Source organism: Tubulanus polymorphus, chromosome 7 (genome assembly GCF_964204645.1).
Source record: "Tubulanus polymorphus chromosome 7, tnTubPoly1.2, whole genome shotgun sequence".
In the NCBI taxonomy this organism is placed as follows: domain Eukaryota; kingdom Metazoa; phylum Nemertea; class Palaeonemertea; order Tubulaniformes; family Tubulanidae; genus Tubulanus; species Tubulanus polymorphus.
Window position 1 is genome coordinate 20,496,386 of NC_134031.1, and position 17,545 is coordinate 20,513,930.

Sequence of the window (17,545 nt, forward strand, 5' to 3'; positions counted from 1 at the left end):
CGAGTTCGGGAGTGATACCGGGCCAAATTTGGCCCGTACCTAATAAGAGAGCGCGTTCACACGCAAACCATTCACTTGATACTAAACCAATGCGGAAGTGACGAAGTGGGTCATTTCCGGTACCAGTTGCAATTCTTAAACGCAATCATTTGGCTCGGGCCTGGTCCGACGTTTTCAGTCGGGCCAAACAGGCTCGGGCCCATTTAGCACCCGTGTGAACAGTTGTTCCGGGCCAAATTTGGCCCAGGCCAAAAACGCTCGTATGATCGCGGCTAGTCATACTATAGCCCAAGGCGAAATTGTGAAAGGTGCCTCCGATTGGGCCAACCGATTACACCGATGTACGGCTACATAATTACTTTTTAAACTCACTGAAACTCATTCATCGGAAACAAATAATTTCCAAAAACCGGGGCAGTACATTTCTTGTCAGCCTTTTAGAACAAGTCGTCAAATTTATCCTGTTGTGCAATTATATTTGATTAGCAACGCTTTCTACACAAAATATGAGCTCATTGTGATGATAATTTGTGATCAAGGAATTTTTAGGAGTGGATGTTTTCAGCATTACGCGATCGTATGCTGAGTAAACTATCGCCCATAAATGAAAACAAAAACACACGGCTCCTCTTCTTAAGCAGCAGATTTAGGTCAATGGGAATGTTACACGCGACGAGCTTCTATTAAAGCCTCTCTCGTGTCCTAACGTGTACGCAATGTGCATCCAGCGGGTGGGTTACAAAATAGCAGTTAAACATAAGGTCAGACAACCAACAGCGTGTTTAGGGGTCACCGACTCGCAAAGACCAAAGATTTTTTCGGGTATGCGCACGGCTTATCGCTCCGAGACCCAACCGAACATGCGATGTCACTCGGCCATTCCTTAAACCGCAACGACAAATCATGTCCGTTTATCTATGATAAATCAGATACTCCTCCTTCACCAAGAACCTTAGTGTCTGACACTAGGATCGTAATCGTAGAGCAACGTACAGCCACACTACAGGACTGGTTGAACTCCTCCGAGCTAAAACAACTCGATTCTTCAGATTCCATAGCGTTACCGATAATGGATGAATTGGAACTAAAAGTGGTGGATTATTGTATAACGCTGGAGTGGTTGAATTGTGTTGAATTTCGCCTTTTCCATGAAAACCATTTTAAATGAATGACATTTTCAAAGAATTTGTTTATAGTGAAAAACCAAAACTTTTGAGGCCAATCAGGAAAAACAATTACACTTAACGAACTTAAATGTTTTGTCACATCTGATGACTTTATTGTAGATACATGTAGTATCTTCGAGTTTGACATTTCAGTTAAATTCATCTGAAATGTAAATACAACATTTATTAAAACCATCATGAATGATTCACAGAAATGTGTGTTATACAATTAATTTCTGCTTCCAGATTTTAATTTTCTGTAACAAAGACAGCCATGATTGGTAGTTACAAATACTGCATATCTGTTTGATCTCTCCAGTCACAATGATGGGTACGAGTTTTGCTAGATGATCATTTTTTATTTGATTTTTTCCGCTGAATGAAATTGAATTGAACGGAATATGCAGACCTGCAGTTACGTTGTATGATTATAATATTTCATAACTGTTTCTAAGATTCTGTATTGACCATCTAGAACATGTGGCACGGCTACTTCTTAGAGCGAAACACTGTTTAAACGGGTCACAATGGCGATGTGTGGGTTCGTTCGTCCAACGACGAAACTCATCACAGATTCGACATGTTGATTATACTCACTTTACGCAATAGCAACACGCATAAATGCATTTAACTCTGAGACGTTTAACATGTGTTGCATGTCTTTTTGCACAAAAACCTTCTGTATTCATAGTGTTTGCAAATATTTGACAACCTACACGTAGCCCCCGCTCTATCAACGCAAGCGCCTGTTCAAAGATAATCGATACATGCATATGAAGTATAGATTATTACGTCAAAGATCTATAAGTTTCGAAATTTCTCTCAACAAAACTTACGTTTTACAACGACATGTTCTTTCTCGAGGGCTGGAAACAATCAATACATATAGTTGGTCCTTGTGATGGCAATAAGTCGAATGAACTTTCTGGCAATCATTTCTCGGACCCACCCTTTCAATTGACGTATTAAGCAAAAGCTTACCTGTGATTTCTGTCACTGCCACTGTCATTGCCAGCAGCAATATCATAACTTTGAAACTAACCATCCTAAATTGTAATAACATATTTTAAAACAATCGTTTGAACCTTTCAAAGTTATAGTTAGATGAATGTGTCAGTGAATTTACCTTCAGAAACTGGTAGAACTGTCACAGGATTCAGTAGAACCTATTGATTTTGTTTTGGGGGAACCTGTTTATAAAGGCGATGTGTAAGAGTGAAGAGAGCCGATTATTCTAAATATGAATTTTTCATGAGATATTATGCCAGGAGTATTATACTTCGGTAACATTTGTCAAGGTTTTTAAATCTGGAATACGCGTATCACGAAAATATGTTACTGTCTCGTTTTTAAAGAATAATGTCGCTAAATAGCAGACTTATGAGGGCCTACATAAAACATGGCAGATTGTAAACTTTTTTGCGTATTGCATCATTTCTGTTCTACTCCACGGTATGGTGATATATATCTTTACCTTTGACATTATTCATAGTGCACTTAAAGACCTTTTAATATTTGACACCGTGCTTGACGTTTAGATTAAAAAAAAGTCAATGGTTATCTAACTGCTGAATTTCTACAGCGGATTTTCATACAGAAATATTCGCGAATTTCTCGTCCAAGTAAAAGATATATGTAGAAATTTACCACATAGTTACACATTTGAAACTGTGCAAATATGTCATATAGAATATATTTAATTTCTTCAGAGATTGGCGTCAATACAGTAAAAGTGGATGGAAGTGTGAACATCGCAAATGCGAGCGAAACTGTTACAAGCATTATTGTTGTACGTTTTGATTTCGTTGTTTTCTGATCGGAAGAAACCATTTTTGAACCTCTGAATAACTGAACTATTATAACAGAATTTGCTGTTATAATCAAAGATAACGGTATGATATACGCGTGAATGACAAACACGGAAAAAAATTTAATTTGGTCTATCAAAGTATGGTAGCATCCGAACGCAGGATCTGCGAAACGAATCGACACCGTGGGCAGAAGAGTGAGAACCACTATATTTACTAGAGAAATTATCAATGTAGCAAATCTTGCGAATCTCGGTGTACATATCAAACGAGATGTGAACGGGAAGAGAACAACTGCCACTCGTTCTAGAGATATCGCTATTATTAACCACGAACTATTGACAACTGCAAACCCCATTACGAATTCATAGATTTGACAACTGATCAGTGAATTCATGATGAATATAGGACCATCTTTAACGTGCAAGAGAATAAACTGTAAAACAGGTATCAGCGAATAATTCAAACAGACCGTTGAATCACCGAGAGACAAAACGACAAGATAATTAGCGTAAGATAAACTGCGGAATCTGCGACTTATCATTATCAGGAAAGTAGCCGAATTTCCGAAGACACCTAACATGAACCAGACGGGCAGAATTACCAATGACACATGAAGGTAGATTCCTGACCTGTTTGCAACAGACATCAGAATGATGTAACTCCTGTAAGTTCGACCAATTTGAATCTGAGTTGAATTCATGATTCACGAGGAACGAATGAGAGAACCGAGTATCTCTGAGAGTTTACTGACTGTGTGAGACTTTACCGAGTGTCGAGTGTTACTGTATGGACGGTCAGAGAGAGTACTGAATGTCTGTTAGTGTATACTGTGCGCGAATCTACAGGACCTGACGGTGTCTTTACAGCTAACATTCATTTGCAGCGAATAGAAAATCAATTCTCTCGGAAAACCTAATGCAATTTTCTTATATTTTGTGAAAGTTTATCATTGTGTAAAATATATATGTAACTAAATCAAATATCAATATTTGTTGTACAAGAATTCATTGCAAATGGTGTGAAATTTATCATAGTAAAACATCAGAACAGGTTGGAAAATGTGTTTTTATATGAAGTCCCACGTCACACTCGACACAGAGGCTTGCTGCGATTATTACTCCGACGCCAACAGTGGGAATAATCCTTTCAGAGGCATTTTCATCCGTCAGGGGATTCGAACCCACTACGCTAAAGCTGTTCTGCTGGTGGAAACGAGTTCGCGAGTGATACCGGACCCCTGGCAAGCGAGGATGCTTCAAAGGACGTTCTGTTATCTAAATGAATTTTAGTAGCAAACTGCGCGTTGGTTTATCAAATACAACCAGCCCGATATTGAATCTGTATGTGGATTCCGATGGACAGCTTTCTTATTCCACTCCTTTTAGGAAACGAATGTATGATTGACCCAGTCATTGAATTTTATTTCTCCGATCCGCTCATGATTTTGAACCTAATAGCAGGTATCAATAAGAAGATGTCCTTGTTCTAAAAATACATGGAATTTGAAAAAATCGTAACTCGATAAAAGAACTTACACGAATTGCAGAGAATAGATTTTTTATTGACATGAAACATAAATTTGTTGTTTCATTCTGTCCATAGATTGATTAAATAGCCCGCGTATAGTTGTCGGTCATTCAGATGCACCAACTCTGAAAAGATAAGACATGATATGTTAGATCAACGGACTTCTATTTAGTCAGTAATTCAAGCTAATTTTCTTAAAATGAAATATCATTGATTACCTATATCTAACCGGCCATAGCTGTGCCGTTATTAGTCGCAGGTGCCGTGCTGTTTGATGCGCCGCCGCCGGACTCTTCTGAATCTTCTTCAGATGAGCTGCTTTCTGAACTTTCTGAACTTTCTGAGCTCTCTGAACTACTTTCTGAACTACTTTCTGAGCTCTCTGAACTACTTTCTGAACTACTTTCTGAACTCTCTGAACTACTTTCTGAACTACTTTCTGAGCTCTCAGAACTACTTTCGGAACTTTCTGAACTGCTTACTGAGCTCTCCGAACTACTAGAACTACTGGAGTCACCTAATTCCACGGGGATCATAGCAATTGCCAATTCTTCTGACGAAGCATCTTCCTCAGAACTTGAGCTTGAGCTACTGGAGCTGCTGGATCCCTCGGAGCTGGATTCACTTGATTCAGAGCTGGATTCCTCGGAGCTACTTGAACTGGATCCCTCGGAGCTACTTGAGCTGGATTCCTCGGAGCTACTTGAACTGGATTCCTCGGAGCTACTTGAACTGGATTCCTCGGAGCTACTTGAGCTGGATCCCTCGGAGCTACTTGAGCTGGACGACTCCTCAGATGACTCCTCAGAGGTTGCATTGTTGAATAAAGTTGGAATTGGATTTTTTGCTGGTTTGTTTGGAACTTTTCCCACCAGTTTTCGTGACGCTAATTTTTTCGTGGATTTACTTTCTATATTCACCACGAATAAAGTCAAAGCCACGAAAAGAAGAGTTAGCGTGAAACCTTTCATGATTACTGAAATGAGCAATTAACACTTAATGAGTGACTGACTTCAGTAGTCTGGACGGGTGTGTTACTTAAACGACTAAAACGAAGACTTAGGACCTTTTCACCACCTGAAAATGTTATAGGTGGGCTGTCTGGCCATACCGAAACAGGGTTGTACCAAGCAATTTAAATTTTTGGTAGGTGGCAGAGATACCCGACGAAGGGCAGTTCTATAGGATATAACGAAAAAGGGCACTTTTCCAAAATTTCTGGGTAGCAACTGCCCCTTTTCCCCCAGTACGGACCCAATACGGCCCTGCAAGATGATCAGTTTTCTGGGGTGCATATGTCTTTTTGTTTTACTCATGTGCACAGTTTCGGTAACACCCTATTTGGATTATCCAATGAGTCTTTATATCAGCACTTACCTTGATGGTTGTATCCTTTTAATACGGTGAGATGACGTCTGTCTCGTGTCTCTTACAGTGACTACAGTGACAATGTACAAAAGAGAATCGAGAGCGAAGGCTATATACAAAACTGTATTTGTTCATCATTGCAAGTGACAATTGGAAAGTAAATATTAATTAAATTTATTCAATTTCATTTTAGCAATAACGTCCGTAGGTAATTGATAATTTAATTCAATAATTTTTTATTCGATATTGTAATTCTAGATTGATTTTTTGTATTTAGAAATTACATTGAATAATTTTTAAAGATCCGACTAGCTCAGGTCGACTAATCGGATTGTAAGGAGGCGAGTCTGCGATTTTCTAATCGGGAACCTTTTCGACATGCGCGACATGTACTTACGACCGTAAACACGCGATCGCAGACTGATCTTTTGCCGAATCGATCGCGCGACAAACAAATCGACAATCGGCGGTCACGTGTTTACTACCTCTGTTCTTACGACGATCTAATCGGGTCGTAAGTCGACTTGAATTTGTCGAACGTTTAGGTGACCGGTGCGCGTGCGAACTGGCACGTAGGGCTATTATTATTAACTCGTGGCAAATAACTGTTTACTTAAATGTAATGATCTCATCTCTATGTTCAAAATTGTTTGATCACCCTGTAATAACTGAGTTCCAGTGTGTGTGTGTATTTTTTCAAAGTTGATATAGTTCTGGTGGATTATTACGATGTATCGTATGAAACATAGCTGACCATTTTGATATGGCATTTATATACTGTCAAAATGAAACATTCAATTCATATTTTTGCCGTTAAAGTTTCATATTCTACTCAAGATCATATTTCACCCGTTAAACTAGCGAAGTCGAATTTACCTGTCAAAACTACTTATGCTCGTCAAAAATCATGTCGTGGATTTTGAAAAAGAAAATCAGTATTGCTTTGATTTTATTTGATGATTTTCAGAAGGTATATACATAACTATAGATAAAGATTATACATTATTCATGACAATCATAAATACCTCGGAAATCATAATATGATTGTCAAGCGGAGTCCCTGGTAAAGACATTTGACGGGTTAGAAAATCGATATGGTAGATACTATTACAATTAGAAGTTCATATTTCCTCAATCCTACAAACTGTCATATTTTACCCATCAAAAAAATATATTATGTACATTTCTCAAACTATCATATTCTACCTGTCAAAATGTCATGTATTTTACTCGTAAAACTTCCATGTTTCACACGTGTCATTGAAGTAATGTGCCTTTGGTCGTAAGAGCATCATACATATATAATATGGTTACTTATGGTACATCTGTTTTTCACATAACCAACGAAGAAGTGGATTTATGAAAAATGGAAAGTGGCACCCAATAGAAAAGAACGGCACGTGATAGACGCCCGATTAGCCGACTGCCGTAAGCATATCTGCATCAGTGACAGAACATTGCCAAAGCACGCCCGGGTGTCAGGTTTGCAGTTTTCTTGACAAAATGCGCAACCCTCGATGGGTGGAAGGTTAACGGAAGCCCAAGGATATACTTTATTCTTCTATATACCTGTTTAGTAAGAGGTATTTAAACTAATGATCCCATGTCAACGGAATGTATGTCTACGGGTTCCTGTAATATTCTGTCGTGTCGTACATTATGGGTGCAGACGATACAAGGCCAATGGTAATGTTAAAGGCAACTTGGATGTTAGGATTTCTTGATCATTGGAATTTACCAAAACAAACTTCAAGAAGTTACGTGTACGCGAAAATAACGGCAAATTAGACGAGATCTCAGATGATATACAGTATACTCCTCTCAACTTGACGAATTTAACTTCATTTTGTTTGGAAGAACCTTCCAAGTTATTCTCAACGCGGGTATCCGGCCGTTTCTGTGAACACTTACGAATAACGTGGAGCTCCCTGCAGCTGATCAGCTACCAGCGAAAAAATATTGCAGGTGTGCGTGTTTATGTGTCTGGTGCATGGTTAGACCTTTGATCTATCTTAAGTCGTCACAATTAGTTAAGTTTATCATTCAATATATTACAACAAACACATTATAAAACAAGACACAACGGAATACAATGATATACACGAAGAAAGCTGCATATTGGCCAAATTGATTGATCAACCTGATTGATCGAGGTCGAGTGCTTTTCAGGCTGTAAATCCTATAAAAACCTAATCAGTCCTGCAACAAGGTTTCTCGAAATCGTCTCATCATGGGTGCATTTAGATTGACTGTTATTATTGAATCCGAATATATAACTATGAAAATCCTCGGTAAGCTAATCGAACAGGGGTGGATTTGATGGCTATTGTCATAAGTTTAGTATAAACTGGCATAACGGGGGCACGATCAGCGTCGTCACGAGTATAGTTTCGATATTTCATGCTGCTGAATGAAGCTCATCTTCACCATTGTTCAGCAAATGCCGCCGTTCGCTATCGGGTGTTTCTCTGCAAAACAGACGTTTTCGGATATCTTTCGTGAAGAGACAAAACAGCAAGAAATTTCCGAAACCTTGACCACTATCACCGATTCCCTGTATAGAAAAAAAAACAATATTCTGATAGATGATGGTCCACCTGTATTAGATGAACATAATGTTTATTTGAAACATGTAAGAGGTTGATTTTTTCTACATCGTTTTAAAAAGGGTCATCGTCAAACGGCATACTTCCTTCAGATAAAAACATGTTGTCCCGACTGATTAGGGGAATGTGTACTTTGCACATAGATAAACTAGATATAGTTTGTTCTATAACAAGAAAACAACGCAACGTGATAAAGGTCCAGATATATCATAGAATAATTAGAATATATATATATATATATATATATATATATATATATATATATATATATATATATATATATATATATATATATATATATATATATATATATATATATATATATATATATATATATATATATATATATATATATATATATATATATATATATATATATATATATATATATATATATATATATATATATATATATATATATATATATATATATATATATATATATATATATATATATATAATATATATACTAGTCGCCTTTTCTACGACATGTAGTTATGAAAGTTAGTTTAAACTAACAACGATGTAAAACTTCGCAATGAGTCACGACTGAAGAGTAGAAAATGTAGATCCCACAATCACAAAGCCGTAAAGCCTAAAATATCGTAAGGTTAAAATCTATTAAGAATCTAAATTTTCGCTAAACACCATGTGGTCAATCTTTTATCTGAAGCCAAAAATGGGGTAAGGCCAGCCTTGGTGTAAGCCTTGACTGTGTGAACGACCACCTTAAGGCGAAACTGCCATGCTGGTGTGAACGGGAGATACATGAAAACGTTCTATGTATTCTAGAAGAACTAGATCAGTTGAACAAATTACATCAATTTCATCATTTACTCGCATTTATTATGTGGAATAGTTCATTTATTCGCGTGGAATAAAGTATATCTTCATGACAGTTCACATTGACTTGAGTTCAAGTGTTATGTTGTTGTTGCACTAGTGTATTTTGATCCTGATATCGAATTCATTTTTAACAGCATGATTTTCGAACGTCGATTATCGACGGTACAAACCAAATTCAGTTACACTGAAAAGAAAAACTAAACCACATCGGTGGATGGGAGGGAAGTGGCCTTACCTGGAGTGTGGTCAAGATTCTATTTGCTGTGACGTATTCGTGAGATCTTTGCTGATCAATAGATATTGAACTGTTGACGATGAATCTAATAGTTCCCCAGATACGCAACAGATACATTACAAACGGCACAAATACGAACATAGTATCTGAACTATTGATTACTTGGTTCCTATCGTGGGTGTCACTCGAATCCAACAAATAATGCGGTATCCGTCGGAGCTGAACCTGGAGGAAAAAGAGATGGTATGGATACAGTGACAGCGGCCTCGAACTGGGGGAGGGGGTCCGAGGGTCACGAGCGCTGACAGGCGAATAACTTAATAAAGAATTTGGGGGCCTGAACATCAACCTCAAAATTTGATGTGCGGAGATGCTCTAATTCTGTTTCCAATTTTTGAGGAAGCATAATAACCCCCCCCCCCCTGCTCTGCGATCCCTAAAAAAATATAATTATGATGAATTTGATAGACATGACATAAAGGATATGAATGGGCTGGCGCCTGGTTTCAATTCTGTGTTACAGATATTAGCCAGGAACATTGCACATAGCAACTATTTAAATAGTAGTTTGGCATCCTGTTATTGCTTCACAGGTTTTGACACACAAAAACGTCTTTCAATATAAGATTTCGAAACGAAAAACAGGGTGGCATTGTGTCGTAAAATCAGTGACATGACCATATGAATATGTATATTGGTGCATCGCAAATGCAATTTACTTTTAGCAAGCTCATTTACCCTTTTAGTCGACCAGACGTGGTATTTCACTAGGATATAGTTGTGAGCGATGACTAGATACATAAGAATTTCCCAGACTTTTCCCGACATGGCCATCCACGCTATTTGATCCCCGGGCGACAGTTTGTTACATCTGGTAATCCAGCACCAGCCACCGCTGGCCACCGAGAAATCTTCACCAAGCGCATGTTTACCAGCTGCAAAACTTGTGATGAAAACTAAAAAAAGAAAAATGGGTTAAATGCTGAGTCAAATATGGACGTCTCTGGCACAATGTATACATAATTTTTCTTGCGATTTTTTTGTGAAAGAATTTGCCTCCAAATTTTGCAAACATTATATTTGAAGAAACGATTAGCGTAGTAAGAACGAAGCGAAAAAGAAATGAAATGTATGGAAGCATAGTTTAAGGTTTCAGGAGAATACGTGGATTCAAATGGGTGTATGCCGTGACTGATCGATCACATGATTTTTCAGGGTCGAATATAAAATGTACCTACGTGGTACCGACCAACAGAAGACATGAAAATGAACGACCAGGCGGTCCGCCAGCCGGTTGTTTCTACCGACTACTGCCGCGATAAAATAGATTGATATCGCGCACGTCCAAAAGAATGACATCATACTCGAACATGTCGTCATGAAGCTCTGCACGATACATACATCCAATAGTCCCGGATACTGGCAATCGGCTGTGTTATCTTCCTCGAATATCACGCGTTTGTGAAGCGTGTGATACAAGTAAATGTAACGGGCGACGCCGATCAAGTTACCGGTCGCCGTCACTAAATCGGCGATGCACAACCACACCAACAGCGTGCGTCCACCGGTTCGCACATTTCTGTCGTCAAAGCGATAAAATGTCCAGAAAACGACAAATGATCCGAGTATGGATAGGACGCAGCTCAATATCGTCAGCGACAACTCGGGGAATAATTCGACCGGCTCGACATACGTATGATTCGATACGTTGTGCATAGACATGGCGAAGACCGTCCACCGCGGCTGATTCATTTAATCCCAATTTAGTTCCCACTCAACGGTCCCACCTCGCGTATTTTCTTACGCGAGTTTTATATTCTTTCCTGTAAACATCAAACAGTACTTAAATATACCAACATTATGGCCTACTGCAGTAGGTCGCGTCATTAGGCTATCACGATTTTTAGATAACAAATTGTTTCCGGGTTTATAAGGCTTATCTATACCTACTATGCGCATTCAAAACACATTCTCATAATATTTGAACAATAAACTTGTTGAAAGCTATTGGAACAACTACAATAATAGATTGGATAATAGATTTATCGTGAATAACAATAAATCCTAATTTCACTTTCGCTTTCTGATGAATTAGATTCCCGTGTATCTTGTATTTGCCAGAATGCTGTCGGTGTACTGCATGCGCTGCTATCGCGATCACGGAAACGACTGTACGATCGCAGTAAACGTTGTCGACTGATCACCATCGTAAAATTCGTAAAATTCGCCATCATTCGCTTTCATTGTTTCAGCACAGTTCGTCGAAATCCAGTTAAAATGGTTTGAAAAATGGTTTTTTGAAAATGTTTCTATTTTTTCCACACCTGACTATTTTCTTATTCTTATTCATCTACATAATAATGGTGCAAGGAAAAATTTCTATTTTCTCCGATATTTAAATCATTATCATGATTTTCTATTCAACTTATCGAATCTCGAATAAAGATTAATATCAACTTATCTCATAAAGTCTAATTAGTTCGCTTTTATAATTTGAAACACCGCAAAGTGATACGGAATGAAATCCAAGACAAAATTATATGAAAAGAGGATTTTAATTCCTAATTTTTCAAGATCTCAAGATACATTAATCTCGGGACTGCAAGAGTATGATTACCTGTCGAAATAAACCGTAATCCGAATTGTGGCCAATGGACCTTTGTGAGACTTATAAAAAAATATGGAAAAATAGTTCGCATTCGAAAAGTCTGAAAGAATTATTTTCACTCGGTACGGAGGGCGAGTCGAAATCGCAATAGGGAGTGTTCATATTTAAAATTGTCAGATTTGCTGTTGGACGAAAATAAACCTAAAAGCTACCGGTAAAATCTAGACCGACTGATTTCCGATTCATTGCGTTTAGTCGGTGGAGTATCACATGTCAAAAACGTTTCATGCGCAGCAGCAACTTTCCATTTTCCCGGAACAATCCCCTTTTGTATCACATTCGATGTGTAAGTATATACGTACGTGAGCCGAATATAATACGTATTAACTGCTGTATTGTATGCCTTATATAGCCTGCAGATGAGTCGTAAACCGCCCAACGTGTGAGAAAAGAAGCGAGCTATAAAGACTCAATCGCATTTCCTCAAATCGTCTATCTAGTATGTCATTTGCAGCGAAAACCGTGTATTAATATCTGTGTCTGTGCGGTAAGGTTTATAAGTAACTTGAATGATGATCCACTTCATGAACGAACGGCGTCTGTCAGTCACGGTATTGACTAGTCCACTAACATAGCAATTCATGATCAACATTTCCGTTCGATGAAAACAAATTTTTTTGCTTAAGAAATGGTTGGAAAAATCCACGAAAGGCATTTTTTTCAGAATTTCTTTTTGATAGCAATTAGTTATTTCAAAACGGGAAAATCATAGCAATAGAAAGCAGTAGAAAGCAGGCCAACGTGTATTCTATATCAACCACCAGCAAAAACACCTGCACCGTGGAAAATCCGAGAATATTGAAATAAATCAACGATTGCTTCATATTTCGGCAAGTTCTTTCTGCAGACATCACTAAGGAAGAATAGTGTGTTACTGGTATATTTCGAGTATAAACGCATCCGCCCATTGTACATCTGCGTCGATCAATTCATTTCCGTTCGTCTTATTCTTTATGGCCGAAAGCTACAGAATTTGTATGTTATTTCGGCATCATTGTCGACCGGACCGATGGTGCCTGGTCCCACTGCGGGTAGTAGATAGAAATAAATATAACATACGTGGAAATATTCTAAACGCAATCGATATCACTGTCGTCCGGGCAGACCTCTTCTAAGACTTATCAATCTTAGACATTCGTCAGAAATTCAAATGACAAACTGGTTACGTTTGGACTAGAAATCTGTTGTGATGATCAGCAGTCTACGATACCGATATCATCCGGTTAGTATATACGGGATGTCCCAAAATAATGTCCCCTTTTTTCATCTGGAAAAAGTTGGTAATTATTAAGATTCTGACAGAACAATATATTGCATGAATTCAAAGCACAGGCATGGAATTATTTCTCTCTGAGATATTATGTCGAAAATATTTTTTATCTCATGTAGGTAGCGATAGAATCAGATATAAATATAGCTATCGTCACTTATGCTCGTCTATTATTTATGCGCATTTGTTTTACAAAACCTTTCGTGTTCCGAAGCGATTGAAAAATACTTCTGTTTCGCATTTCTGGCCGGAGAAAGGTCTGATCGATAATTTCATAATGATACAATTGCTGAATCCCGGTAAGACCGGTGCCGGTGCAACACGTGCATCAATGATTTACGTTTATTACTTAGTGAATGCACGCATACGTATTAAATAAAGCTTTTTAATAATTTCATAAATGCACAGCATGTCGAAAATGTGCCGGGCGATCGTCAACAGAAAAACGGAGATTCCTGGAATGATTACTCGACTCGAGAATAGAGTTGAAACGCGGAAAGAGACATAATGCAATTTGCTGTAAGGTAATGATATCGTGCAATCCTACAAAACATGAATATTTTAACAGAAACGACTACACAGAAAGGGAGAACGTGTAATTCCAGCTATAGTTTATGGAAAATTATCCAATTTCATTCTGTACGGTTTTTATGCTCAATCATTTTCAGCTCCTTATAGATTGTGTTATGATTCCCCTTGAAGAGACACCGCATGCGTTTGATATCTTTTGTATATGTCTATACGTCTTTAGTTTAATCAATACTCTATAATCCTCTAATCCGTGTTAACTGTAGATAGATGAAAAGGCCCACAATAGGATTTTATTAGGTAAAATCAATTAAAATGAAACCACAAAGTTTCGACTATTGACAACAGCCATCATCAGGTGAGATGCCATCCTAGTATCGATGTTACCCTTGTAGGGTTTACAGAACTTTATGTGTATGTTTTGTAAAGATTTGATAACGTGTTGGTCTATTGACCGTTTTAGTATTGGTCAGGGCGCTTCCATTGGCGGGTCCATGGGCAGGGGGTTTATGGGGTGGCAAACCCATGGTGAGGGGGTTATGGGGTGTCGAACCCACTGCTCCATTTTCTGATGGTGGTATCAATCATATTAATTCATCGAAGACACCGGTTTTATATGCGTTATATCATTTTAAAAACCAATTATCAAAAATCAACATGCTTTTGCACTTTTTTGTGATTCGATGAAAATTGCCACCAAAAAGAGCGCGACACATATATATATATATAATTTTTGGTACGAATAAATCGTTTACATATATGTATACATCGAATTCCCAGACATCGGCTAGTCAGTAACAAAATGTGTCGAGACATAAAATAGAAATCATAAGTAAACTCAATTACTGGGATATATGTATATTAAACAGGGTCTTATAATACGGCACTTTTGTCGGTCGCCGCACGCAAAATTCTGTCGATATAATTTCATTATCCCATCATTCACGTTTTATTTCCGACAACCAATGCGCATGCGTCGTCGGACTCACACGGCAGCAGCCGAGACACGCTGAGCCATTCAAACGTTCTGCAGTCGGTAATATTGTCATTCATACTCCACGAGGAACATCGTCAACCTCTTAAAATGTTGTCGGCGAAAACTACGAGAAAAAAAGTGTTTTTCCGGATTATAAATTGATTTAATGTACTCTAGTCTGGCACGATTCTCCCTGTGTTAGCAGACGGTTGATGTCTGGCGTAGAATGAAGACATCCATATCGAAACACGACGAAATATTGTGGTTAGAAATATCGGGATGTATATACTCCAGGTTGGGTTTTAACTTGATAGTGATCCAGAATTCATGAACATACAAACGTATCAGACAACATAATCTCGCGTTCTATACTAAAATACTCGTAATCAAGCTGCGTTAAACGGATTTATTTTGTGTTATGTTCGAAAAAACATGAGCAGGAAAATCTACATCTCAGCGAATTACATCAATGATATTTAGGACATCAATCGGTCTTCTCTTAAATGGCACCAACATAATCTAAAGGTAAGCGCTCTCAATTAATCGACTAAATGGACCACGATATATCAACACAAGACCTTCGAACTATTTTTACCGGCTATTGTCGCATCTACTATCTCGTATGTAATAAAATCAGATCAGAGCTTAAACCTTTGAAATTCAAATGACGACGACAACAGGATTTTTTTCAAATGAATGACGTCACTTTTTGCTGCGTTCAAATTTGAAAATGTATATCATCCATCATCAGGCGGACGAGTCACTTTCGGTCGAGGCAGTACTAATTTACAGGAGTGTCAGTGAGTTATAGTTTACCATAGGTGGTTGAGTACACTAACATGGCGTAAAGCGTCGTAAAACACAAGGATACGATCGCTTCGAAGACCGGGTGAAAATACAGGGGTGTGGATCCAGGAAATTTAAATCAGTTAACTTTTTCAAATTTTGTCGTCCGGTAATGTAATATTCAATTTATTAGAGTCTATTTCGCAAAAACTCCCGAAATGCTCTAAAATGCATTGAATTTTCAAAACGCTTTTCCAATTACTCGCATTATCCAATATACTGAAACATCCGAAAATCACTGAAGCAAATTTCACGGATAAACTATAAATGGAAAACCCGAGCCAAAATTCCGATTGGCTAATGATGACATCGTCTAAGCTGCGCGTGTAGCTGCACAAGTGGAGTTTTCAGACAGGGTTTCGTTCTGTAGCGGTCTCGATGCCATCAGGTTCGGATCCCTGTCGATGACCAGGCAACGAAGTTCGATCAATTTTCCGTTCGGGGGAAGTTCACCTTTTCAAAGAACAACACGGCCAGCGACTCTCATCTTCCTCAAATGACGATAGTTAGTTAGCTATTTACTACGTCTTATCACCGCATTTATATGATGTGTAATTTTGCTGTTGTGCAGAAACCAATATGGCGGATAGAAAAATGATTATTTTCCGGTTGGAACTCCCGCCATTAAGGAGCGTATCATGCGTCGGAACGATCGTCTTCTGAGAGAAGAAAGTTGGTTCAATATTCATAAGCACACTAAGAATGATCGATGAAGGAAAAATATCGTTATATGAAATTTGCAATTGGCGACACGGTCGCAGAACGTGCCAGACACGTGATCATACATATCCATAACAACCGCAAAACGCACGCGGAAACCCACTGAATACATCGCATCGAACTGCGATTATTCCGCATCTTTTCCTACGCCGTAGAAACCGTTAAAACTAAAATGTTTTCATACACATTTATAACTTATAAGCGTTATCTAAGGTGTACCGAGGGAATCGATGTGCACTACGTCATCAATATTGGCGTTTCAAAATAACAATTACAATGTGAATTTTGGCATTTATTTCGTAATTAAATATGAAATTATTACGTAACTCTCATATATTTTCGATAGATTTTTACAACCATTTTTGGGAGGATGTGACCTACGTCATCAAATACTGACAATTATAGTTAAAGGGGCTTTTAGTATTGGTACTAAGCATCATAGATACAACATAAAACTTGCTTTTTTACTTTATACGCCCGATGGAACAAGTTCCTGCGGGATAAATAGTGATGATATGAGAGATGAATTATTATCTGTGGATCCCCTTTATATACATATTTATTAAGCCCGATTCCTTTCGGCGGTGCTTTGTCAACCGAGGGGCTGTTTATCTTTACTGGAATATGAAGAAAAAAAAACTAGCAAATCGAATGTTTTAAGAGAAAATCCGATTATTATAATATCGAATAAATAAATCGTCTCCTAAACAATAGACTAAACATGATTAGAATGATAATCAGGGATCAGTTGTTTATGGTGAAAATAATCATCATTACGATAAATATTATGTTTATATAGCGCCGTTCTCAGACTAAGGCCAATAGAACATGTCATGTCAATGCATTTTCTCAAACATTGCAACCATGTAGAGTCGAACCCGATCGGCCTGTAGGACACGGTCGCAGACCTCAGGTATGATAGATAAATCAGGTGGCTTGATTTAGAACCGGGTTTTGTTGAGAATATAGTTGAATCGT

General features: G+C 38.0%; 1 protein-coding gene across 1 annotated transcript; it reads right to left on the reverse strand.

Moving 5' to 3' along the window:
- Positions 1 to 6,199: 6,199 nt before the first annotated feature.
- On the reverse strand, positions 6,200 to 11,409 carry LOC141908891 (G-protein coupled receptor 157-like). Its single transcript, XM_074799157.1, has 4 exons — positions 10,798 to 11,409; positions 10,298 to 10,515; positions 9,560 to 9,784; positions 6,200 to 8,426 (listed from the first exon to the last, which is right to left on the reverse strand). The coding sequence occupies exons 1-4, from the start codon at positions 11,309 to 11,311 to the stop codon at positions 8,271 to 8,273; spliced, it is 1,113 nt and encodes a 370-aa protein (XP_074655258.1). The 5' UTR covers positions 11,312 to 11,409; the 3' UTR covers positions 6,200 to 8,270.
- Between the last annotated feature and the right edge of the window lie 6,136 nt (positions 11,410 to 17,545).

What these genes read in the sequence shown, in the direction of transcription:
- LOC141908891 (XM_074799157.1), bottom strand. Translation starts at nt 11,311, where the DNA reads ATGAATCAGCCGCGGTGGACGGTCTTCGCCATGTCTATGCACAACGTA. An exon ending in CTTCTGTTGGTCGGTACCAC is followed by an intron (nt 10,516 to 10,797) that starts GTAGGTACATTT and finishes TTCTTTTTTTAG; the next exon opens with TTTTCATCACAAGTTTTGCA. An exon ending in GAATCTTGACCACACTCCAG is followed by an intron (nt 8,427 to 9,559) that starts GTAAGGCCACTT and finishes TTTTCTATACAG; the next exon opens with GGAATCGGTGATAGTGGTCA.